Source organism: Cyprinodon variegatus, unplaced genomic scaffold (genome assembly GCF_000732505.1).
Source record: "Cyprinodon variegatus isolate N-32 unplaced genomic scaffold, C_variegatus-1.0 Scaffold209, whole genome shotgun sequence".
In the NCBI taxonomy this organism is placed as follows: Eukaryota; Metazoa; Chordata; class Actinopteri; order Cyprinodontiformes; family Cyprinodontidae; genus Cyprinodon; species Cyprinodon variegatus.
This window is the reverse complement of record NW_015150662.1, coordinates 912625-940156: the sequence shown is the minus strand read 5'-3', so window position 1 is coordinate 940156 and position 27532 is coordinate 912625. Positions and strand designations below refer to the sequence as shown.

The following is a 27532-nucleotide window of genomic DNA, read 5'->3' as shown; positions in this document are numbered from 1 at the left end:
TTCTGGCATCATGTGTTGGGGAAACAGCATCAGAGAAAATCTCTTAAAAAAAGCCAACAAGTTGATAAAGAAGAATGTTTCTGTTCTGAAAACTCCTCTAGAGCCTCTGGAAATAATTTTGGAAAGAATAATTCTTTAAGAAATGAAGATCTTCATGGAAAACTCTAAGCATCCTCTCCATCAAACTGCCAAACTACAACCGAGTGTCTTAAGCCACAGTCATCTGAGCCTCCACTATAGGACAGACTACCGCTGGAAATCTTTCCTGCCTAAAACTATAAACATTTACATCAACTCCCTGAAAAAATACCCAGAATTATTAGTTACAATTCCTTTGGAGGTATTTTTCAATGTAATTGAACTAGCACCTATCAGTCTGAAAAGAGTATTTCTGAATTTTGCAATGAGAACCTCTGATGAATAAAAAAAACATGGAAAAGTGAAGAACTTCAATACCTTTATGGAAGGTGTGGTGGTTAAACCTGGAGTGTTAGGATATTGACAGAAGGCAAAATGCTAAGAGTATGACTGTCTGATTATAGATGAAGACTTAGATTTCAACGGTCTTTCTAATTGGCTGGAAGGAAAAAATCCTGCTATCGCTTCCTGGAGTCAGGCTCAAAAACACTTGGGTTTTATATATATATATATATATATATATATATATATATATATATATATATATATATAACATTAATAATCATATTCACACCATCAAGTCCACCTCTGAGTGTCATAAAATCAAATAGGAGTGGTGTAATCAGGTCAAGATCTATATCCAATTAGCATGCTCATGAATATTTTAATTTAATAGGCATTATTTTGTTCTGCGGTGAACCTGAAAGTAAGTGTATACTCTCACTGGAGTCACCTCTGCTAGAGTTTATTTTACTGCCTTCAATATAAATTATCATAATCTGGATTTGGTTAAAGGTTATCAGTGGCAAAACTTTCCCCTTTCAGAGGTTATCAAATGTCTTTAGAATATTGTGAACTGTAAAAGAATTGAGAGAGAGAGAGATGTCCTCCTCTGAGAGAAATCGTTCTGTTCACCTTATTAATTTTAAACAAGCTGTATATTCCTTTATCCAGAGTCTTTTTCAAATTAGAGTCTGGTGCAGGTACATTTTTGAGGATAGTTGAATTTTACCAGCAAAAAAGAGCCCAAAATTAACAACTTTACTACTACGTATACCTAAAGTAAACATGAAAATCAGACAAAAGCATGTTTTTAAAGATTAAAAGTAGTGGTTGCATCAGTGTTATGTAGGTTATTCAGCACCATGCTTTTAGATGGAGACCAATAGTCATGTATTCTTTAAAGTTATTATTGGTAAAGTTATTATTTCTTAAAAAAAAAAAAGTTTAAAAAGCTGATTTAAAACTGAATTAGAGGGGCAGTTTTTCAAATTGATCATCAGAATACTGTGCAAAGTCATGCATACTCATTAAAAATAATTTATAAATATATGTTTATGATCTGAAAAACACAATTTAAAAAGAATGCAGTTCTTGAAATTTAATCTGAAAAGGGAAACATACAGTTAAAATTATATATATGTAGAAAAAATTGCATTTTTTTTATGAAATAGATAATACTTGAAAAAATATAATCAGAGAAAAAAGCAAATTTACTCTCAAAACCATATTTGATTAAGAGGTTTGTCAAAGCTTAATGCTTGGGTTGCTTTTTTTTAATTTTCTTTTACAAAACATATTCTTTGTTTGCAACAATAATAAATATATATAAAAAAAGCTATATATTTCGCTGTAAGGTGCACTTACTTCTTTATCGCCATGTTGCTGCGTTTGCCATGTCTAAGTTGTCTACCAATGCTGGCTGTTTCTTGCTGACAGTTTTTATCTGTTTCTATGGCAGTGTCACAGTGTCAGTAGAGAAACAGTAATTCATCTACAGCATCCTCAGTGGTGCTGTATGCACTGGTGTGAATGACAATTTTATAAATCATTTATAAAATTATATCATGCACTTCCTTGTGAGAAAGTTTTCCTTTACAATAGAGACACCTGTATGCTCAGTATGAGGAAAACCTACAATTCAATTCAGTGTCATGATGTGTTTTAGAGGTCTGACCCAAAATGCAGAGAACCACTCAGAGAGCAAGGCAAAGGTTTAACAGGTTTATTGAGGTAAGGGTAGAAGGGGGGTATGATCTGGCACTCAGGGAGCTGGTGAACAGGAACTAGGAAGTCTAGAGGGGGATATCAAAACGGTTAGTTCAGGGACCGTGGGAATCTTGAATGCTGTAAGGAAAATGCTAGTGAGGGACTCGGGTTTGTGTGGGTCGGTGAAGAGGGGGGGGGCTGGGGGGGGCTTTGGGGTTCTTCTCTCACTTTGCATCTGTGTGGGTTGATGCAGAGAAGAGGGGACATGTTGAAGAGTGGACAGGTAGACATTCTTTGGACCCGTAGGAGCACTGGAGCAGACTGTCACTTGAATTTCCGTGAGGGACTTGAACGGCACATGTGGAGGTTTCTCCCCTTCTCAGTGTGAACTCACTAAACAGTCCAACGGCAAATGGGGGGGTTTCTCTCCTGCTCAGTGTGAACTCAGAAAACAATCCTTCCAGGGGAAGAAGACCAAACTTCCAGTACGCAGGAGGACTTCCTGCCAAAGGCAAAGATAAAAAAAAGGTTAGACTCAGAGAAACAAAGACTCAGTTTGACTCAGTGAAACAAAGACTCAGGTTAGACTTAGCTAATCTAAGGATGGCTATAGTACCCAAGACTGGCAAACACTCTGGCATCGAGGTTGTGACAGTCCACTGCTTAAGTACTCCTCCAGATAATGATCCAAAGAGCCGCAGGTGTGCAGGGAGGGCAAACAATGGCAGGGCGCCACCTGGTGGTGGAGGGAGAGACAGACACAAAACAGACCACACAAACTGGATTCCTGACATTCAGGAGTTCAAGACTTGACGCAATCTGCCCGGTTTCTTGCCGGATTTTTTTTTTTTGCCACTCTTATTATGATCAAAGGCAACAGACCCTGTATATTTGCACCACTGGAGCAGGGGCAGAACTATGTAGGGGGCCAGGGGAGACCATGGCCACCATTAGCCAATCATTGGCCATCCTTACTAGATGATCCCATGTGGACATAATTCACATGCATTTTCCCTTTAAAACAATTGTGGTAGCGGTAATACCCTTAAGTGTAATACTCTTACTAATTTAAAATTTTAACATTTAATGTATTAACGTTAAACTGAAAAAGCTCACATCAATATACTGACATTAAGATGGTAAATACAGAATTCATGTGCCTCTGCTAGGCAGTCTTGAGTGTAATCACAAATAAATAATGGTAGGTACAAAATTACACTGGATAAGGTGTCCCAGAGAGGTCAAAGCTAAAAGATTCTCCACTATACATTTAATTTAGACTTTAATTTAGGACATGTAAATATATTTTGCTATTTCTTAGCAAGGTCTTTAGGAAAATATAGTTTGTCTTTATTTAGGAATTTGTGCTTGTTGATTTCTCGTTTGAAGAGTGTTAAATGCATCTGAGGTTCTGGCTACTATCCGTTTCTGGTCACTTCTCAGTGCACATTGGTTCCTAGCTGGCTACCCATATAAATATTTTTTGTTACGCCTCTGCAGTGAAGTAGCCTGCCTTGAAATATTTTTTCCATAGAAGTACTTTATAATGTACTTTACTCAATTATGTAAGATATCTTAACATAGACATTTAAAAGCCATATATATCCAAGGTAGTCGTTTCTCTAAAATCTCTTAGAAGCAGATAGAATTGAGTGGCAGGTATTTCTTACTAAGCTTTTAGCCCTATCAGTCCTATTTTTCAAATCTGCTGGTGGAATGATTAACAAATAGTTACAAATTCATAAAAAATTTTATTTCTCTTCAGACAGCTAATCTTTCATGTGGGCATATTTAAAAGAAAACCTTTACTTGTATACAACACTGTCTTGGGGATGCCTCATCTAATTGTGCACATTCATTAATCAATCTAGTCAACTAGATATCCTGATGTTTTCCTTATTTTTACCACTCTGCTTACTGACAAATGATTAAAATAAAATTTTCTTGTCTCTAAGCCTGAAGCCTGGTTACATAATCAATGAATTCTGAAATGAGTCAGAAATGTTGTTTATCATTAAAACAATGAGATGGGAATAACTCTGTTCTTTGGTAACACGCAGCTGATGTGAGCTTTTTTTCTGAACTCTTTGGTAAGCCTCTTCTCAAACATCTGTGTTCCTCTGGCAGTTCTGTCTTCCCTTCATTTGCAGCTGCTGGTGTTGCAGACCGCCCCGGCTCTCCTGTGGTGAACTGCCAGTGAAAGGCTATATCAGACATGACTGATAAAAAACTCTCTGGCTCAGTGTGGGGATATAGAACTGTGAGGAAATTGATTAAATGGTCAAGTAAAGGCAAGATTGTTGTTTTAATTTGGACATCTTCACATGAAGTTCAGTGGAAATCAACCATTAGGAGATTTTTTTTTTTTCCTGCCGCTGGTTATCACTGCTGTGACTCAACATGAGCCTGTATTTAGCTGCTCCTTTCCTGACTTTAGATCTGTACAGATCCTGGATGGAGGGAAGTTGGCAAGTACAGTCTCTGCTGAGCCTTTGTCTGAACAAAAGCTCCATTTACACTACCCTTTTGAAACCTCGGCGAGAACGGTCCCAGCAAACGGAACGCAACTTAATTGGACAGTGCCAGACACAACTGAACTGCGCTAAATCTAGTACTAGTTCAACAGTAGGAATCTGTTCAGTTGTGGCTCGGTTCTCTGATAACAAAGAGGGCATGAGCAGACCACCTTATCTTCTATTCACAGTCAACGACTCATTTTGCAGGTTTTACGGTGTGGACGGCTTTAATATGAAGAGATCTCTTCACCTGTTTACAACACGAACTTCTTCTCAGCTTATAACATTCAGTCATCAAAAGAGCGAGGTGCGACCTGTGATGATGCCAAGACTGAGGCTCTCATTGAAATTTGTGTGGAAGTGCTATCCAGGCACATAATTTTGTAAATGTTATGGCTGCAAACATTTTTGTTTCCATAATTCCTGTCTTGAGAGCTGTATGCTGGTGAAGATTCTCAGCCATCCAGGTCATAGTCATTCCAAAATTGTTAAAAAACAATACACTCGACTTTGTTTTCCCAGTTTGAAGAAGTTTTGCTTTCCATCCAGGATGCTTTTTTTTAATTCAAATTGTCAGAATTAGAGTTGAGTTCCAAGCTTTACAGGGTGGCACAAACAAAGCCTTGTTTTGGCTTAGACATGCAAATTGAAGCGGAAGAACAGATCTGCCCCTTAGGAGTGGGGAGTTGTGAAGTCCTTGTTAGCCTGTAACCCCTTGCTCACACTGGCTCCGGTGCGGTTACCGAGCTCTGCGGCTCCGGCAACAGGTCCGGAGATTTAACTCGCAAGAACAGAAGTTCACTTGAGTTTACGTAACTTCACGTGATAACACGGCCCAAATGAGGATATTTGCGAGAGCTTGTTGCGGAGGGCTCCGGCACGCCGCAAGGATAGCTTTCTTGCTGAATTTTATGCAGCGCCGGAGTGTCTCGGTAACCGCAGCCGGACAGCTCAGCAGCCGGTGAGAGAGGTTTACGTCTTTTTAATAACTTGGAATCACTGCGGCGCCGCACCCACCGCAACGGTAAGACCGGAGTCGGTGTGAGCCGGGGGTAATACCCGGTACTGGTCTATGCCTCTGAGTGGGGGAGTCGTTAGAGGCATTGCTGGATGGGCTGAGCGGGTGAGTAGTCTTGGTCCCCTGCATGGCCATGAGGATTATGATAGTGGGAAGGGATCAACTCTATTGCTGCGTTGTAGGTTTTTGAGAGCTGAAACCTGAGTCCGCCCCCTCTGTTAAAGGTTGGCTTTTTTCTCTTAACATAAATGTCTTCCTTCACACCCCTTTCAAACCATCTGTCTTTTTTGTCCAAAATGTGAACATTCTGGTCCTCAAAAAAGTGTCGTTTGTCCATAAGGTGTAGATATACAGCTGAGTCAAGTGAAGAGGAGGTAGCTCTCCTGTGTTGAGCCATGCATCTGTGGAGAGGTTGTTTGGTTTCTCCAATATAAAGATCAGAGCATTCCTCACTGCATTGAACTGCATATACCACTGCTGGCTGCTACTGGGCAGCGCCTGGGGATCAGTCTGGGGTTAAGTGTATTGCTCAGGGACCCAGAGTGGCAGTCAGAACCCCCGGGCCCCAAGTGTAATGCTCCAACCACTAGGCCACCACTCCAAACTTCAGGAGTTTTATAGACATGTTCCATGAGGTTTAGTCATGTGTGTAAAAGGAAATTTTAGCAGGTAGAGAAAACAGCCCTGAGGGCCACCAATGCTAACAGTTCTTGTGTGGTATAGTATAAGTTCCTCAGCTTTGCCAGATGATCACATGGAGATTGGCGTTGGGAGCCTGATGGAAACTTACTGTGAAACTGGATTAAAAAGACTTGACCTACTATAGGGAGGATATTATATAAAGATGTTTGGGTCATGAAGCTGAAGTGCTTTATAAACCTTAGCATACACATTAATATATGTGATTCTCCCACATCTAATTCTTGAAGAGTTTAAATGTGCAATTTTTGACCTTGGTATAAAGGAGTACAATCTCTTCTGGGTTTTTTTTTTCTCTCCATTAAATTCATTTTACACTTAATCATCATCATTTCTGAGGTTAATAATAATAATTTACTTTTGCTTGTTTCTCCATTGCCATAGTTTAAAACAGAAACAACTGCTTCTATAATATTACTCCCACTTGTTTTTTCATAATACATCCAGTTAAAGGTTTCATATGACCTTTAGATAAAAGATTTTATTTATGAGAGTAATGATCTGCTGTATTGGATTTCTGTATGACTTATAAAGGTTGTGACCAGGAGAACTGTACTCCCTCAGTAAAACTGTGCTGCTTTGCTTTCTCTTGAAATAATAATGACTTGCAGGTACAGCTGTATGTTATATATATAACCTGTTTCACGTTTGATTGATTGTAATAGTTTAAGGCTCAGTTTATTAATCGATTCAGAGCAATCCCAGGTTCCTGCTGTGGATGATTTAAAGCACAAGACTCTCTGTTCTGCTCTCTGTCTGAAATGTAAGGGTTTTCATTGTAAAGCAGGTTTATAGACCGTAAGGAAGCTTTAAACTATAAAATGTTTCTCCTCTATCATGGTCAAAAAGTAATTTTTTAAAGCTTTTTTTTTTAGCAGTCAAATAGGACTGCAACATTTTGGAAAAACATGGAGTGAAGACATTACTGGTAAATACTGTGATGATATTTTATCGGTATTCTTCTTTTTAAATCATACGAAACTACTCAAAATGTCTGTTGTCTTGGTGATTGATATCAGCTTTAGACATCAGCATTAGAAACAGCAAAAACTAATCTTGATCATAAAATATAGATTGGAAGCAGTGTCTGTTAGAAACTCTGTGGCCTTTAAATATTACATAAAGCATTTCTTTGCAATATTGCAACGTTCCACAGACTGATTTTGTGGTGATGATTGGGATTCAATGTATTGTGCTGTCTAGTTCCAAATTATGAGTTTATTTCACACACTAATCCATTTTTAATTGTATTGCTACGCTTTACTAAGTTCATTTATGTACATTTTACAGCTTATTTATTTGTTTGCTGTTGCTCTTTCTCAAAAAAAAAAATAAAAATGAAAGCATCCCATAAAATCTTAGAATTTCCTCATTGTTTCTTTTTCCTCCCATCTCTCATAGCTGTCTGCTACCTCCACATCCAGAGCTGCCTTCTTGCAGTGCCTTCGCTGGGGAGTTTGGTGCCCCTTCCAGGACCTAGCTGACTGGAAAGGCAAAGAGGTGAAGCTTGTTCTGCAAGGAGGCGCACAGCCGAACCCCTTTGGAGTGATGGTCTACAGCACAGAGACATCTGTCCAAGCTTCTAGCCCAGCGGCAGTTTCTGCTCCAAGCACAGTTCAGGTAACACAAAAGCTGAGAAGTATTGTCTTGTTTGAGGAAAAAAAAACTGTATGCATGGGCAAGAAAGTAGAAAAAAATCTTAAGCCTTGAGGGTTTTAGGAGCAATTTCTGCCTTAAAGTTCCAATCTGATATAAAGCAAGAACAGCCCTAAAGTTATAAAGTGTGAAGGTAAAAGGTATAACTAAAATAATTTTTAACTGGAACCATGATTGTTAATTCAATTCAGTTCAGTTTATTTATATAGCGCCAATTTAAAACACATTTCATCTTAAGGCACTTTACAGTTCACAAAATCATACAGTCAAATTGATTCAACATTTTCTATCTAAGGAAAACCAGTTGATTGCATCGACTCATTGACTTGAAGGCAATCTGTCACACTAAGCATGCTTATAGTGACAGTGGTGAGGAAAAACTCCCTTTTAACAGGAAGAATCCTCCAATAGAACCAGGCTCAGTGTGAGCGGCCACCTGCTGAGGCCAAGACAGAAGCAGAGATACAAGAGGTAACTATAAAAGGCGGCCCCGTCCAGGAAACACACAGCCAGGCAGACGAGCTCAGAGCCAGCTCCCATGTCAGAGGATCAAGAGAGCACATCCAGCCAGTCATGGTCAGAGAAACAGGACTACACTGAAAAAAAGGCAGATCTCCACCAGGCAGAATTTGTATCTGTAAAAAAACAAAGCAAACATCAACATTTGTGTTCCTGGCTTCAATTATTTCCAAAATAAAACAGCATAATACCATGTAAACCCCTTTAAAACTTAGATAGATCATCTGAATTTCTAGATCCACTTCTTGACAATAAGTGAAACAAATCTGGACTGAATCGTTGGAAGACATTTGATCCATAAAGGTTTTAGTGGCAGTGCGCCAGTACCTATAATTTTCAGCTAAAAAAAAATCAAACAAACATTTGCAAAATGTTAAACACAAACTCTGATATCCATCATAGTGCCCCTTCTGCTGTTTTTGTAGATAAGAGTTACCCCCATTTTGTACCATTGGAAACAGCATAATATGAACAAAGGGAGGAGAAAATGAGCTGAAAGTTTTCCTTTTGTCTCAAACAGCAAAAAAAAAAAAATATATATATATATATTAAAAAAAAACATCTATAAATTAAAATCCTATGAGAAAATAATTCATAACCAATCAAGGATATGAAAAATACAAAATTACATCTTGTAGGCAAATATGCCGTTGCCAAATATCAATCTATCTATATAACACTCATGAAAACAAGTTCACAAAACCAAAACTTTAGAGAAGATTGAAAAAAAGAAATGAAAAAAAAAAGAAATGTAAATTATGTAAATACTCAATAAAATGCTTTTTAGATAATTCAACCTAGAGTAAAAGCAAATCTTTTACTCTAGGTTGAAACACCATCATTTATTACATACATTCTTAGGAAAATTGCAAAATACCATAAAATGACCATCATATTCTAACTGTAACTAACAGTAGTCAATATATAACTAAAGCTGCTGGAAATAAAAATTAACTTAATGATCTTCTTAAACCGGGTCCTGAATCAGCTACTGTTCTTTTTCAAAATCCGAGCAAGACTGAAGATATTTCTATCCCGGCATCTCTGTCCCCCTTTTCATTTGGTTAGTTTCTCCCCTTTGTGCCATTATGACAAACCAGAAAAAAACAAGCCGACTGCATCTGCTGCGTGTGTAAAGCAACCCATGTGCAAAGCAGATGTGGTCAGGTCTTTAAAATTCTCTAATACACAAGAAACTACATCAACAGAACACATTAAAAAAAGACATACTATACCTTGTTGGAAAGGCTGGGGCTCTAGTTTCCAACAATGCTAGCCATGTGGGGCTTAGGTGGAGAATGTCTCCGTAGTGAAGCATTTTTCAGAGAGTCAAACATTTCTGACAGACAGCTAAATGGCATCTCCTGTGTTTAGAGTGCTGTAAAACCAAACATTCCATTCACAGAAACAACTGGTGACACATTTTAGAAACTGTTTTTACAAGGTTTAGAAAGAAATTAAATATTCTATTGTTTTTGACTAACTTTAAAGCTGGACAAAACAGGACAAAGCCCTGCCCCTATTGTCCCATACACTATAGTTAATGTTCTTAGCATTCACACTGACGAGTAATTGGCTGCAAATTGTACCTTTTTAGACCTAGTGTCCAGAGAGGTGAGGGTGCTCCGATTCTTCACACCTTTGCTGTAAATTGTCTCACAGTTTTAGTCATTACTGTTTTCACCAGCACTTTTTGTTCTGTGTCATCCCCTCCTCTGGCTGCTGTTTCAATGATTATACTTCTGACCCTTCCCTCCAGAAGCCCAGTTGCTCCTTTTAACAGGGGTTAAAGGGTTCTTTTAATGTTTCTTTTTCAGGGCACTGACATGTCTTCTGCTTTCTCCCTCACAGGAGAAGGATCTGATGAGATTTTGGCTTCAGTCCAGTGTGGAAAAGAAGCCATCCAGCCCAAAGGCATCTCTAAAAACTAAGCAGGAGGATGTGACACGTGAGAGAGCTTCACCTATACAAAGTAAACATTACAGTTTATGTATTGATTTAGGCTGAGTCTGATGCTTCTGGTGATTGCACAGCTAGTGCTGGTTTAGATCAATATAAAGTTTAGTTAGTTAAACTTCTGATATTCAACAAATGCCTGGTTCATACTGCAAGATAATCATGCTGGTTTAGCCCTGATTATCTTGTTCCACTTATAAGTATGGCTCTAAAGATAATCTTATGGGGAATTCCTGTGTTAAGAGTTAACAGCTCAGATCGAATATCCTAGCATGTGTGGTGTTCCCTAGACAAAGAACCACTCTATTGAATGTGACATATTCTCAATCAGGAAGCTTTTCCAGAGGGGAAAAAGTGCAACAACTCACCAGTGAAGTGAAGTAGAGCCCCTGCCTCTGCTGTCTTCACTCCTTAACTAATCCCTTCACTTATTAAGATGTTTTTTTTCTGTCAATATCAGTCCATAAAGAATCTCCATTGCATTTCCTCGACGGTCAATTTTATTTACTCTGAACTTATGTTTCATCCCAAGAAGTTTCAAGAGATTTCCCATCTAACATCAGATTTTTTCCCCACTGAATGAAATCTGTGGTGTGGGACTAAACCCATTTTATCTGTGATTTTTTCCTGTGTTTAAAAAAAACCCCAACAATTTTAAAATATCACATTATATGAGCCTAGTGGCAATAACCACTTACTGCATAGTATCTCTTTCCCATTATTTGCATGTTAACGATAGTAAAACATAAGAAATCAGCTTATTTCTCTAAAAGAATTATAAGAACAGCATTTAGCATATTTCCCTATTGCCTTTATTCTGTCAGTGGTGATTAATTAGAGGTGACATCACACATTTCTTTTAAAACAGACAAAATTATTAGAGAGTTCCCATTTTAAACTGTCTCTATTATCTTTTTGTCACTGATTGGTGCATGCAGGTTTACTAACAGCAGTTTCTGCTTCTTCCCATGAGCGTGGAGATTCTGCTCTTCTTTCTTTTCTTGTTGCCACTTGAACAGCAAGCATGCCTCTCAATATCACAGAAAGCACTTTTTTAAAAAAAGATGTCATTAAACATATTACTGATAATGATAATAAAATATTTGGTATTTTCCCACATTTAAAACTGCCAAAGTAAAAAATGTGTTTGTTGATGCCGTTTTTAAGGCTTTGCTATGAAGCATTTGTTTGAATCATAATAAAAGGACTGTCCTAAAATGTGACCATACAACAAAAAGTAATTAAAACAGGGAGCTTTTAGTTTTCTTATATATTCCAAATCTACAAGAGAAAAACCAAGATTAGTTTATTTTTAAGGTGTTTTTGTCTGTTTCTTTTAGCCTTCTTAGAATGATTAGAAGATTCAAATACTCTTTATACACCTCATGTAAGGCATGAACTTAACCAAACAACGCTAAAAAAGTAAAAAGTGCTTGTTTCCTTTTTTAACAGTAAGAGCCCTTGACTATTTTCCAAAAATGAAGCCCCAAAAAGTCCATTAATAATGTCATTAAATGTTCAATAAAAATCAACTTCTTTACAGAAGCAATAACTTCTTAAACCCAACAGCCACCGACCATTGAACTAAAACCTCAGCAGACTTCAGGCAGTTTAAAATGTTCTTCTGGTTCACTGATCCAATTGATGCATCCTCAGCTTTCTGATGCCCGCTTCATCCGCAGATACAGTCAGAGCTTCGTACATACAGTAAGGAAAATTTGAACACCCTGCCATTTTGCAAGTTCTCCCACTTAGAAATCATGGAGGGGTCAGATATTGTCATCGTAGGTTCATGTCGACTGTGAGAGACATAATCTAGAAATCACAATGTAGGATTTTTTTTTAACTATTTGTAATATGCAGTTGCAAATAAGTATTAGAACACCTGAGAAAATCAATGTTATTATTTGGTACTGTAGCCTTTGTTTGCAATTATGGAGGTCATGGTTTCTTGTAGTTTTTCACCATATTTCTGCACACTGCAGGAGGGTTTTTGGCCCACTCCTCCACACAGATGTTCTCTAGATCAGTCACGTTTCTGGGCTGTTGCTAAGAAACATGGAGTTTGAGCTCCCTCCAAAGATTCTCTATTGGTGTTTAGGTCTGGAGACTAGCTAGCTCATGCCAGAACCTTGATATGCCTCTTACAGAGCCTCTCATTGGTTATCCTGACCGTGTGCTTTGGGTCATTGTCATGTTGGAAGACCCAGCCTCCACCCATCTTCAATGCACCTACAATGAAAATTTCAGTCACCTATGTCATTTCTTTAAGTTGGGAGAACTTGCAAAATAGCAGGGTGTTGAAATACTTTTCCTCACTGAACCCACATTCTTTGGGTTGCACAGGCGATCGGCAAAATTTACACATGAAGCCGATTTTATCCACTGATCCTCAATACTTCTAAAAAACATCCTCTTTCAATGCTCTAAACTTTTCATTTATACACAAGAACAGTTAAAACAAGTATGTATTGTTTTATTATGGCTAAATGTTTTTTTTTTAAGCAATGTCGGTTATAAGAAAAACTATAATGTCCAGATCATTTATCTGCCTGAAACTGCAATCAGTGCACTTTTATATGTGTATGGATTTTATCATGCTAGATCAGAGAACATCCTGGGTTGATGTTAAAAATGGGCTAAAACAATGATGTCTAACTGTAAACTGAAGTTGGTCAGGTGTGTCCTTTCAGTAAATTGCCAAAAAGAAAAGAAAACTATGACAGGCGACCTATAGAGGGCCAATTCAATAAATCAATGAATACATTAATAAATAAATGTGACTATAGATAAATTACTGATAAATATTTTATGAAATAAATAAATGTAAACATGCATTTAAACTCAATAAATATTTCAAACAACATTTTTATCTTTATTTTTATTCATATCAAGATATATTTATTTGTAAAGCTACCTCCCAGAATTCTGTGACTTTTTTTTACCCAGTTTTCATTTTCATCTCTTACCATTTCATTTCTATTATATTTAAATGAGGGGGCGGGGTTTATCTACCTATAATAATCCAGTTCAAATTATTACTTTTAAATATTTTGTTTATCTTGATGATATGATAAAGTTCATCCATCTATATTTACTAACAGCCACTGACCCTATTTTGTCAATAACGGTGGTTTATTGTTAGGCAAGTGGGTCCTTCCCTCTGTGTTCCTTTTTAGAAACAATAGGGTTACTAATCTGCTGCCCTCATCTTATGGTGGGACTTGACCTCCACTTCCAATGAGAGTGTTTTGGAGACTGTGGCTGGTCCAACCATAGCCTGCAGCAGAGGGAGAAGCAGTTCATGTGCCATGGGCATTAGAATACAACATGACTCTATTCACAAGCTGCAACACAGGACTCTTAGTATAAAATGCATCCATGTTGAGCAGATGACCACTTCTTCCTTCTGGTACAGTCTTCTGGTAATAATTTGTTTAACAACACAGACAATTTTATTCAATTCTTTTTTTCATTTCAGAATTATATGTAAAGCACCAAACTAAAGGGATTATTACCTTTTTATCCACCATGGTGAAATAGCTTCAATGTGCAGATGTGTAGCATGGTATATTTACCTCTGAGGCTAATGTGTAATCGTGCTCTTTTTCTCTCCAAGTGAAGAGATCTGAAAGTAAACTAAACATGGGCCACATCCATGTTTTATTTTTAGTGTTTAGCAAAGCTGTGGCAGGGAGAGGGATTTTTAAAGATTTTATCGGTAAACGCTGCTCTGTAAAATTTACTTCACAGACCTTCGTTATTCTGCCCCGATGAATTAAACTCGACGTTTCGACAACATTCTTGCCAAGTATTAGGCAAGTATCCTGCTAAACCAGGGACTGATCAAATATTCTGCTGCAGCTCATAGCTGTGGATAAATGATGTGTCACTGTCTGCATGTCTAATCGAACCGTACCTCTGATTTGTTGTGAGGCTGATGGTGAATTGATTTAAAGTGTAGTAACGTAGCCACTCAATCCCGGCAATGAGGAACTCCAGTCCACCCTGGTTGTATAATTGATTATTTCCTTCCTAATGAGAATGTTTACTTAACATAGAGAGAAGAATAGGGCTGATCAGAGCCTACGTCACAAGAGTGCACAGAAGGCGTTTGGTTGCATCTATTGATGACATCTTAATCAGTGTTTAAGAGCTTTTACAGAGTGGTGATGGTTGTTTTCGGTGAGAGCGATATCATGGATATCTTTCTTTTTGATTTCAGCATCTGATGGATGTAGCTGATCTTTGATGGATTTATTCAGGTCTGCCTCTGATCGTTGCATAATAGAACTATGTCACAGCCCTCTGCTGATTAATCAGGTAGTGTTACATTCAGTTCACACTTCATTTCAGGCCTCTTTTTTCCTGAAATGGTGATTTTTAAGGCTTTTTTTTTCTTCCTAATTTTAGATGAACAGTTGTTTGTATATGATTATGATATTTTATGTTGAAAGATCTCATCGTCCATCCTGCCTTCAAAGGGATATTCAGCCAACTTCAAAATGAGTTATTTATAACTGGCATCTATGTTACATCCAATAGGAGGATTGAATATTCCACTCAACTCCTTACATTTCCATCAATAGTTAAATTTCTTATTCATGTGTTTCCTATAAGTTCAACAAGACGAGAGGCAGAAAAGCTTGGAGTATATCTTTGTTTTGATCAATTTGAAAGTGTGCATCTCTTCCCAACATATAGGCAGCACCGTTATGTTTTATTTTCTTTCATTTTTGTTCGTAGCACTTTGAGATGCAATAATAGATACACTAGCATTATTATTATTATATTATTAGTATTATTACAACAATATCCATCTCTTTGAAGCCTCTTTGTTTTTTATAACCACTCTCAAACTGCTAGCAGAACATGCTATATACTAATTTTAATGGATGGAGCCAAAATGGTTTGTACGTCTCAACATTTGCACAGTAAACCTTGTAGATCACCCTCAACATGTCCGCCTATTGTACCTAAAAAATAGTACATTAAAGTATGTACATACAATTCAGTGCTTATTTGGAATGTTGAAGATAAGACCGATAGTCTGTTAAATTAGGATTCTGTTTGGACCTTTTCACAGTTTATCCCATGACAACAACAAATGTCAATGCTTCATATTGAGATTTGTTGTAATAAACTATCACAAAGTAAAACATTATTAGGAAGTAGGGGATGGCTATTAGCAGTTTTGTCTTAACCAATATAAATCTGGAAAGCTTTGTATTCAGTCTTCTTTTTCCTCAAAGTTTGAGATAAATTCCCCCAACTAAGCTGTGGGTGTCTGCAGCTCCTCCAGAGCACAGTAGATTCAAAGTCCTTAGAAAGGTTTAGTGTTTTTCCCTGTTCTACTTTGAGCGTCTTTTCTGATTCTTTGGGTCCTGTCAGGTTAAGGGCTGGTTATAATCCCCACAGCAGTGAGCTTGTTGCAGATACTGTACTTTTGATTTTGCCCAATATTGAAGCTTGGTCTGCTCTATGTTAGTCCACGCCAAAACGCAAGAGGGACAATCATGAACTAGCTGTGGGTCTAGATACGGCCGAGGCGGTGAGGAAGTGGGGGCAAGTTTTATGCGACAACAGAGAGACATGAGGGCGAAAAAGAGCAGGGATCCAGGTGGGAAAAAGGTCCCAGTGATCTTACGCACCTTGCTCTTCTAGCTGGTCCAACCTCATGAGTTAGTTTCCACAATGGCGGTCATACAAACAAAACAAGCCAGTAAGGTACCAAACAGAAAATACGCATAGTGTAGAGCGGATGTAAATTTGACCAATCAGATGCCTCCTGTCTGCGATCACCTACAGTTTTGGAGAGGTGCAGCAGAGTGTCTGCATCAGGGTGGGGGCACATTTGCATTCACTTCGACAAATGCGCAGACGACCTGCTTTCGGAGTATAAATCAGCCTTTAGGAGGATGTGTGGTCTGGGTGATGTGCAGGTCAGTGGTTCCCTCTAGAGATGGGGGTTGCAAAAGTAATACCGATTCAGTTTACAGAGTATCCCACCTGAGCTGTGGATCTCTGCAGCAGTTCCTACCTGTCTCTTGGCCGCTTTTTTTAAAGGATTATCTTCTTTTTCAGTTTCTCTCGATGGGTTTTAACTGATGCCATACTCTTATAGTTGTATGCTAAAATTTCTTTGACAACTCATTTGTAAAATGAAAGTTAGAAAACCATTTATCTTTTCCTAACTGTTTGCAATCATCCACAACTTAGGGTCTGTTGGTAAAGTCCCAAAAAACACATTGAAACGATCGATTTTAACACCCTAAACATGGAAGGGGTTAATTGCATGTAAATGCATTCCTTGTATGTTAGTTGCCCCCCATGCAGCCCACCTTTCCTAAAACAAACAGCTGTCCAACTCTGGCTGGGGAGCTGTTTGTTCAGCTGTCAAGATGGCCACTCATTGATCCCAAACAAACGGCCAATTGCACATCAGTCCTTCTAATGAGGTGAATCAAATTCTCTGTGGGCTCCGAGAGTATAACAGTGAGAAAACAGCAAGCCCTAAAAAGAAAATAGTTGCCCGGGGGGTGATGCCAGAGTGAATTTGTGAGAGAAAGCCAGCCAGCCCCATAACATGTCCACTCTGTATGCATGCAGTCTGAGCAGATGGGAGCTACAGCAATACACCGCAGGCAACTGAAGCAATTTCCTAAAGGCCAGTCAAGCCCGGCATAAAGAGTGAGGCAGAGTTGGAGGACGACAAAGAGATGCTGGAACGCCTTTCTTTTCAGCATTGCCATGGCTACCTTCCAAAAAATCTCAAGAAAACATTGCTGCAGTTTAAATCCAGCTAGCTTTCTAAATCTAACTCTGGCTGTTGATCTGTGTGAAATTGGATAGATTTGTCATGTTTGTAACTCGTTAAGGGATTCCAGTGTTTGGGGGGTTATTTACTTTGCTGGAGTTATTCAGTACACGTTACGGCTTATTCTTGTAACCCAGGGTGCCAGATTGCTTTGAATCCAATAAATAGGGGAATGATTTCTAAAGGATGACATTTTGCACCTTTTCTATTCCCTCCTCAAAAGCTCATATTGCATTAAATGTTTAATTAAACTATAAAATTAACCCCTGCCATATAACCATGCATAGGATAATAAGGGGGCATTTTTTAAGCTTGTTAAACTCTGAGGTGGAGAAGTTAGTTTGCTGCCAAATTACTTATAAATACAGGAATACAAGAAGAAATAAATCGTTTATATAAGTATATTGTAAATAGGCTTGCTTGGCTTAATTTTTTTTTTTGTTTTTTTTTTTTTCTTTGCAGGTGAAAAACAGGTCCCTTCCTACTCTCTTCTTGATTCCCCTCAAGGCCCCGGGGTAAGACGCCTTATCACCCCTATTTTCAAGTCTGATAGTTTAAGACTTCCTGAAATTCTTTTTCTTCTTTTTTAAAAGAAATAAAAATTTTTTTTTGCTTGAACTTTTCACCTCCTGTTACACTCCAATCATAAATTCATCTTTATTTTATTGGGATATTATGTAATAGAGACACAGATATTAGTTGAATGACACATTATTTCAAATTTTCTTTGACAAACAATAATGGATGTCATGCACCTGTGTTCAGTCCCATCCAGCCCAACGGTTTTGTAAAGAGGTCACTTTATTATTAGGTAGATTCCACAAGTGTGTAATTTAATGTCTCTAATCATCCCTTTGTCATGAAGACAATGAAGTACAGCAAGGGGTACCAGGAAAAAAAAACTTAACCCAAGAATAACACCATTTCAAGCTTTGGACTTTTCATGAAGTTCTGCTCAGTCCTTTGTCCAAAAATTATTAGTATACTACAACTGCATAATTCACCAAAACAGCATTTTTTTAAAGCAGCAAAAAGAGAAACATGTAAACCGTGTCCCCATACCTTGAATGAGCTGCAGAGAACAACTGCTCAGGTGCAAGAATCCATTAACAGACCCTATGTAAGTTATTCATATCAGAAATTTGGCATTTATCACTGCAAAAAATATTATCTAAATTAGTCATGTTTTCTTGAAATAAGTGCATTTTTTCTTGAATTGAGGAGGTTAGTGAGACACTTTGCCAATGGACTAAGACCAGTTGCCTTTGAAATAAGAAGACAACAATTGCTTTGTCTTATTTCAAGTTCTTATAACCTTATTATGTCATTTTAAGAGTAAATATACTAATTACAATGGAAAATCATTTAACTACTCAAATTAAGGGTAAATACACTTAATTTAAGACATTTTTATTTCTTTCTATATGGTTTTGCAGCTGCCTTATTTATAGCTTTCCACCATTAAGGAAATGTGTTTCTGTATCAGAGAGGAAAACTGGTCAGAGTTAATAAAAAGATTTCTAAAGCTAAATGCTGGGAAATCCTTAAAGGAAATAAGTTTGATGACAGGTGACATGTCTCTGTGAAAAAAATCCAGAACTGAATATAAATCTTTATTCTAGAAGATGTTTTTCTGACACTAAATTCTAATTTTTGCTTGAAATTATGTGAAATGCTTTTTTCTGACACAGTCCATCCTGTCTGATAGAGATAGAGACGTTTCTTGAAGAAATATGATAAAATCTTACATTTCTAAATATGCAAACCTGGTAAAGATTTTCCTGCAAAAATTGCAAAAGTTCACTGTATAAAGGATTGTATCCTCAGGGACTGAACCAGATGCACATCAAACAGCTCTCCTTACACTGAAATACAATACTTTTACTTTGTGGTCAATCCAAATACAATATATTGAAGTTTTTGGCAAACAAACTTTGAGGTATAGAAACACTTTTATAGGGAAAGCTAGTTTTACAAAATATTATTTGTTGTAGGTTGATTGATAGATCTGTCAGCAACATATGCAATGAATGCTGTAATACTGTTATTACTATTTGCTGTCATGCTAAGTAATTTAAATATGTTTTATTCCTAAATAAGGACACTTTATAGTTATTCATTTTGAAATAATAATACATCTAACTCATTTCAGAAATTAGAAACATTTTTTTTATTTACTGCTTCCCTAAGTAAAAAGACAAAAACATTGCTTTTTTTTTTCAATTTTTATTGAAGCATGAACAAAACATACAGAAGTTTGACTTTGAATCCCAAACAGGTAACAGTTGTTTTTTTTGGCAGTGTTACTTCTCCTCTCATGGCACATGTATATCCGCATCATAAGAAAAATATGTGACACCTTAGAGGATTCATTTGTTGAGTAAATGAACTAATAGGTTTCACGCATATCATGGTAGAAATATAAATATATTTATTCAATAGGGAATCGTTTACTTCTAAATAGGCCACTCTTTAATTCTCCTCCTGACCTGCATGATGTTTTTGATGATAAATACCTGAACACTTAAGTTATTTAGAAAAAGAAATATCTCTGGATTGAAACCAAAGACCTAGTAGGACAACAAATATAAGAGATAAATATATACATGTGCTGACATGTGTCTTGCTTAGAGGGTTTTTGTTGTCTTAGCACCTTGAAAAAGATCAATATTTTTTTCTAAGTTGAAATGAAAGGTGATTTTAATGCTCGCCCATTCTTTCTGTGTCCACCTAAGGTGACCTTGTGATTTATAACTAGAGCTTCCGCTGCTCATAGTTGATGCATCGGTTCCTCTTTGTGCAATACAGGTTCAGGGGGTAACTTTAGAGCCAGCTATAGACTTTGTTGACCTTAAGTCACACAACCTGGAGGTTCTCCTGAGCCTATGTGGCTTTATTGGTCATAGCATTATGACAGTTTCTCATGAAGATGTAACTGAAGGCCTGAAGGTCATCCACAATATCCAGAGGTTCCGGAATCGGCCTTTATTAGCTAGTATTTCCCCAGACTTCCTGCTCTCCTTTCCCAATATTATCTGTTACAGATAAAATGTATAGAGGCTTTGTAAACACACATGCTGCCATTCTGGTAACTTTAGCAATTCAATTTAAGGGGGCTCAAATAAACAGATGAAGGAAAGAAGGTCTTTTGTCTGAAATTTGACTTTCAGATTTTCTAGTTTCTCTAACCTAAAATAAAGTGTCTTATAGATCACTATGCATCTTTATATTCCTCAGAACTCGAGGGAACCGCATCACAGTATAGAACATTGATCATCTCTATCTAACGTCATCTTAACGTCTTCCTCAGGCACCTTCCTCTTTTCTGAAAATACCCTCAAATGTAACCAGAAAGATATAATGGTAACATCACCAGACATTAAGCTATGTCGGGTAGTTTAAAACATGAACAACAAACTTTACTAATCGATTGTTTTAAGATAATTACTTCTTGATGGTGGTTAGATTGTCATGTTGTCCCCAAATAAAACAGATCAAGTATATATACTGTGGTAACGGTTGCAGAAAAGGTTTATTGGCTTCAGTTTTTCCAACATTGTAAGTTAATGGTAAAATTAAGCACAGACTTGTTTACAATTGTTTTTGTCCTCCTTTCTTATGTATTTGCCACTTTTATAAGCTCTTAGAAAAATGTTCCTCTTCTCTTAAAATATCCAGCAGAGCTTTGCAGGAAAAAACTCAGAAGTCACATAGCAAAGAGGGAAATAATGGAAGTGTGTGGGCGCGTGTGTGTTAGAAGTGATATTCCTGATGAAAGACAGCAAAAAGTCTGTTTGTGTCAGTCACAGAACACTTGAATCACCTCGGAAACCTTGCAAGGAGGGGAATTACTGATGAAGATAATCACGCCTAGTTGCATCCAATCAGATAAAATGTCACATTAGCATCTGTTTATGTCAGAGGCTTCCCACAGGCTGCTAATATAGTACTGATCAATCCCTCTTTTACTTTGTAATATATTTAATTGTTCCCTGATTAGACTTCCACGTCATAGATTGTGAGTGAGAAAGGCTTATACGCATTTCAGAGCAGGAAAGTTACACCAGACATATGTGCCGAACATATGTGCTGCTGATTGTGTATATTGTGTGTCCTGGCTGAGCTGAGCTGGACTGAGCTGAGCTGCAGGGCGTAACCATCATCCTTCAGCCTGAGTGGAAGTGCCAATGGGGACTGGGAGTGGTGATAAATGGTGCTCTCTCCACGAGGATGAAGCTGAGGACACAGGCGTGCACACAGTAACATATTTGAGTCCAAGGAAAGGAGGGAGAGGAGATATCAGCTCTGTTTCAATGCCGGCTCCCTGGGCACAAAGTGGGTCGGTTTGTCGACTCGTTTTAAATTGAGCCAGCAGGGGCTTTGAGCTACAGGAGCGCTGTGCCCCTGAACTCTACAAATCAACCTTATTTTGATTAAGCTGGCAGGGCGGTAGGATCATACAAGTGGGCAGCTCCCAGTAGCAGAGAACAGACGTCTGTGGTCGCACTGGGCAGCTCTTTGGGGACAGCATTAAGAGAAGGTGCTTAACTAAATATACTCTTTTACACATCACTCTCAAGAGGATCTAATTTTTCACACTTAATTCCCACCGAATCCTTTTCCAATGTACTGGCTTAAATGGTATGTGAGAAAAAACGTTTTTTTCTTTTTAATTCTTTCATCCCATTCTGGTTTTTCCCTCTGCATCTAACAGGATCCTTTGCAGAACAGCACATTTTCAGCGTTTAGGGTTAAAGTTCAGCTGCTATTTCCCAAAAGAAGCAATTAAGTTTGCTTCAGAAGGAAATCTCGCGTCATGAAAGACAAAGACATGGACGATTTAATAAGCTGCTAATAATACAAATTTCCGGGGGGGGGAGAAAAAAAAAGGAAAATTAGAGAATATACTTCTGCCAATTTCAGAGACAATTTCTGGATAATCACACGCTGAATTTAAAAACAGCATCATTAGCTGCCAGTCGTACAATGCGTTAGCAGATTCAGCTTCAACAGGTTAGAGTAGGTTGGGATAAAAGTTTCCCTGACTGTCATTTAAAGTCCTATTCTGCTTTTTTTCAGTTGCGTTATTTTTTTTTTCAGCATCACCATTTTAATTATTTTAACTCAGTTTTTGCTTTCATCTTTCTTAAGAGAATCAAAAAACAGTTTTATAACTGATCTCACACACTGCAAAAAATGTAAATCTAAGAGCGTTTTTTTGTTCAATTGAGGAGGTAAGTGAGAGACTTTGCCAATGCAACAAGACAATTACATTTAAAATAAGCATTGTCTCTTATTCAAGTGCATAATATCTATATATCTCATTCTAAGGATAAAAAGGTTAATTCCATTGGCATGTTATCTTATTTTCTTACTCAAATGAAGGTTAAATACACTTATTTTAAGAATTTTTTTACTCATTTTCAGAATGTTTTAGTGGATTACACTGCAAAAATGATCTCAAAAGTAGTAAAAATGTCTTAAATTAAGGGTATTTACCCTTTATTTGAGCAGGTAAATAAGATGATTTGCCAATGGAATGAGTATTTTTACTCTTAAAATAAGGTATCTAGATATTATGCACTTGAAATAAGACAATGCAATTGTTTTTTCTTATTTTAAGTGTAAATTGTCTTGTTCCGTTGGCAAAGTATCTCACTTAAATCCTTAATTCAAGAAGAAATGCACTTATTTTAAGAAAAAATTACTCATTTTGATTTCATTTTTTGCAGTGTATCAAACATCTTCTTGCTAAATAAGAATATTTTTTTTTGCATGATAGGCTTTTCAAAAACATCTCTCCATACTAATGGAATTTTTCGTAGAGTTAAATGTGAAAAGAAGCAACTGTTTTGCAACTACTTTGTCGTATTAGAAAGGTATTTAAGGATATTGAGCTTTTCAGCTTTTAGCCAATTTGAAACATCGGAATCCTTTCATCTTAAATCTTTTGAATATGGACATTTATGAGTGAATAAGGATTTGAAGCAGCAATCATTCCTGCCTCCATTGCTTAATATAATAGACGGTTTATTTTGTTGGCCTTCCAGAACCTCTGAGCAATGCTGTTGATCACCAGTTTTCCTCTAGTCTTTAAAAAAGGTCTAACATAGAAAGGGCATTTCAAAAGTGATCCCCCTTTATAACACTCCCCACCTTCCCTTTCAAAGTGGATGTCAAACGCTGATTAATCTGTAGCGTCTTGCTCTGAAATGGCTCTGCAAACAAGCTGCAGGCCCCACGTCTGTTTGCTGGGATTGTTGGACCTGATGACTCTCTTCTTGCTTGCATAAATTATTGATCCTTGATGCTCTCCATTTGCCACAGCGCACGGCGCTAAAGATTCGCTGTTATTTATAGGCTGCGTTTAGAATGGCAGATCCGTTTGTTTGCCCCTGTCGATGATTGTTTCTCTCATGAGTTCTAACATTGGGCAGCGATCATGCTTCAGGGTCGCATTCATGTTCTGCCAAACCAGGTCTTGTAGTCAGTGGGCTGAAGGTGAAGCTGTGTTCTGCTTCGTTACTTGGCAATGGGCTTGTTTGGGAACTGGCACTGGCTCCATGCAGCCTAATTTCAGCTCATCTCTTTCGCAGAGAAGGGTTGTGCTGCTTTTGTTCTTTTAATACATAAAAATGAGTAGCTGTGCGGTTTGCTGTGCTTTTTATGCAAATTTGACTCCTTTCCAGTCTTTATCTCGTAGTCTAAAAGAGTTGGAATCATAGTTTTCAGGTGTATTTCATTTCTACAGGTACAATGTAATATTAAAGAGAACAACGACTAAACAGGATAAATAAAATAAACTTTTACGTCAGCCAAAGATTTTTTTTTTTTGTCTACTTTTGAGAGTTGTATATCATATTTACACCATTCTTACTCATAAATGAAGTATAAATTTTATTTTATATTATTTTTTCCATCAGCTATAAAAATAAACTTTTTTGTTGAGTTGCCTTGAATTCCTTATATTACAGCCCAAAATCTGTGTCTGTATTCCATTAAGGATCCATGTGATATGTGGGAAAAACTAAGAAGTATGAAATAAAATATAGTAGAATTTGAATAAAAAATTATTGAATAAAAATGAGTCTAAATTCACCCCCCTGGGTCAGTACTTCATAGGGTCAGCTTTGTATGTCTAAACTAAATGTTCTTCCAGGCTTTTTTCATGGAATAGCTCAAGCTCAGTCAGATCAGGTAGAAAACATCTGCCAGCATGCTTTTAATTTAGTCCTACAAAATGATTCCTAACCAGATTTAGCTCTTAAAGGTGGACCTTTGCCTTAATTGCCTTTTAATGCCACTAGTAACTGTTCTTCCAGAGTATCTCCACAGCCTGATGCAGCCACCACCATGCGTTACACCATGTGTAATTTGCTGTGCACACAGTTTTCACATACAGTCCATGTGCCACTAGCCTCGTGAGACCATCCTGATCTGATCTCGCGAGCTTTCAAGGTTTCACTCGCAGATCAGTCTTGCTACTCTTCGTTAAAGAAAATTTGGAGCAGTTCACCAAACGAACGTCCAATCAGCGTTGGCTTTGAGGCGGGTTGAGGTGTGACGCAACGAGAAGCGCGACAGTTCAGTCTAAAGAACATGGCGGCTTCAGCCGATGAAACTAGCGTTAGCGTGGCTATTGAGCAAGTTTCATCGGAATTACAGAGTATTTCTTCACTGAAAGAAGAGCAAAACACTGCTCTGGAGGCTTTTCTCAGAGGAAAAGATGTTTTTGCTCTTCTCCCGACTGGTTTTGGCAAGAGTTTGATCTATCAATTGGCTTGTGCCTGGCTTGTGGTTGTGTTTTCGTCGTCGCTCTGTTAGTACGTCATATGCTTCGTTGATCTGATTGGTTTATTTGGACTGTCTATCACCAACAAAGGCCAATCAGCTAACCAGTATTTTCCCCCTTCCCAAAATTACTTCAAGGGAAGGTTTCCAGATGGATATGCGGAGCAAATCCATCTGGCGGAGTCAGGTTAGTGTGCCACAGCCTTTGTCTCTGAATGGGCCGCTACATAACTTTCCAAAACCTTTTATGGCTTTTATTTAGATAATAATGTTCTTCAGACCACTGTTCCGGGGTTAAGGATTTTACTGTGTAAATGTAATAATGGCCTGACTCTCTGATTAATGCTTTCCTTGACCTGTCTGTCAGTTTAGCTGGATGCTTCCAATTAAAGGTGATGGATTGAACAATGCTCCACAGCTTTCTGACCTGTCTGCTATTTTCCTTCATCTTCATGATGCTGTTTGTTCTCAAATGCCATTTGAGATCATTTGAGGCCTTCACAGAACAAACCCTCCCCCCCCAAAAAAAAAAACAAAAACAAAAAACAAATCAAAGGCCATTTATAAGTTTCCTTCACATATCCATTAACCAATATTTCTTGTTGACCTATCACATCAGTACCCAAATAGTATGACTAAATAAAATTGCAATTCCTACTTTTTTTTTAACCTATTTTACTTTACTGTAAAGTAGCCTGTAGTTCAAACTTTATTATTTTAAACTGTGAAAATTATATTAAAAACTTAAAAAGCATGATTTATTTTAAGTGTGTTTAAAGTGTGATCAATACAACTAGGATAAAAGCATGGTACAGAGCTATGATAGTAACCATCATGTTGTTTTAGATTAGATTTTATGTTTGCTAAATATATTAAAGGTGAATTTTAAAATAAAAAACTCAGAGTAATTCAGTACAGCTTATTTTAATGTGTTTTAAATTTAGACAAGTTTAGAAGGATATAATTTAGAATCCACTTAATTTAGGATTATATGTATTTGTTCCTTTTTTGTTTAGCACATTACATTTTTAGTAAATTATTGTTTAGAGAAAGTAGCCTGGCAAAGGAGCCCAACGTTTTCTTCTTTTATTAATTTCACCATACCCCCCATCCCGTCCGTGCATTATTCTGCGGGTGATAACGGAGGAAACTCCCTTCTTACAGGAAGAGACCTCAAGAAAAAACAGACTCAGGAAGGGCGGCCATCTGCCTGGAGTGGTGGGTGGTTAGAAAACAGAAAAGAACACAAACAAACATTAAAAGAGTTTGCCAGAAAAAATATGCTCAACGAGAATAGAAATTGTAGCTGTTGCCTAATGATACAGATGATGGTATGTTTCTTACTGTGGTTATTAATGCTCCTATCATTAAACCGGCACGTTTTCTGGACTTTGTTTGCTGCAGCTGGAGGTACTGTGACATTTCACTCACGTTAGCAAGATGGCACATTTTTCTCTCCTCACACTCTCATACGCAAGTTTTACCCCCATGGTTCACACTATAACATGATACTACGTCACAATAACACTCTTTTTTCTTTTTTATTGTTTTTTGTCTTTGATTCTGAGAAGATCCCTCTTGTAATTGGTTTGTCTTTCTCTGGGATCCCTTGTTAAAACCTGACTTCATGTTCCGCTCATCTCTGACTTCCTCTTATGCAGATGTTCTGGGAAGAATGAAAAGAAAAAATAAATGAGGTGGTTTATGACAAACATCTTAGGCAGAGGAAGTCATGATGCTACAGCTGGAACATTAGAGAGCTACAAACTAATTCTGAGAGCTTCTCAGTATATGGCTTAACATCCTCTCCAAATAAGCAATTATCGCTGTTTTTTCCAATATTCTCCTCAGCAGGCCCGGTAGTACTTTAAAACTTTCAGTTTCTCTAACTTCATGCCACTCAATGTGTTTCACTTCTCATAGGTTTCAGCCTATAAGAAAATGTTAATCATTAAAAGCCCAAATCCAATATCCTTCCTTCTCCCCCTGTCCTGTCCTGCACCAATGCTGACCATGTAGCAGTTCCCCCAGGTGAAAAATGAAACCAGTATAAAAATGCCACAAGCTGCAGTTTCTTAAATGGACATTTGAGAAAGGCTGAGAACTCCCCTTCCACATTAAAAATCAACAATGTTACTGCAGAGATAAACATGTTTCCACACTAGTGAAATTAATCACTGTTACGAGCAGTTCAGGACTGAGCGACAGCTGAGTTGTAAAGCCTGCTGCAAAACCCAGACTGGTGCAGTTGGTTAACATAAACATATTATTTCATGTAGAATTCTGGATATTTTATCACGGATCTGTTTCACCATTATTCACCTCATTCACTGCATGTCTCACAGGTAATATTTCTCTCTTTTTTTAAGTTTGCTTCTTCTTGGTGGTTGCTCTATTCCAAGTCATTTGTAAATCACATGTTTATGACTGAAA

The 27532-nt window shown here is 37.5% G+C and overlaps 1 protein-coding gene across 1 annotated transcript in view; it reads left to right on the top strand.

The window, feature by feature from the left end:
* The window catches only part of nphp4 (nephronophthisis 4), a 231444-nt gene that overhangs the window by 115949 nt on the left and 87963 nt on the right, over positions 1-27532 (top strand). The window contains exons 9-11 of the mRNA XM_015380197.1: positions 7762-7980; positions 10387-10507; positions 17771-17823. Coding sequence (XP_015235683.1) covers positions 7762-7980; positions 10387-10507; positions 17771-17823 — 393 coding nt within the window. The remainder of the gene's footprint in view (positions 1-7761; positions 7981-10386; positions 10508-17770; positions 17824-27532) is intronic.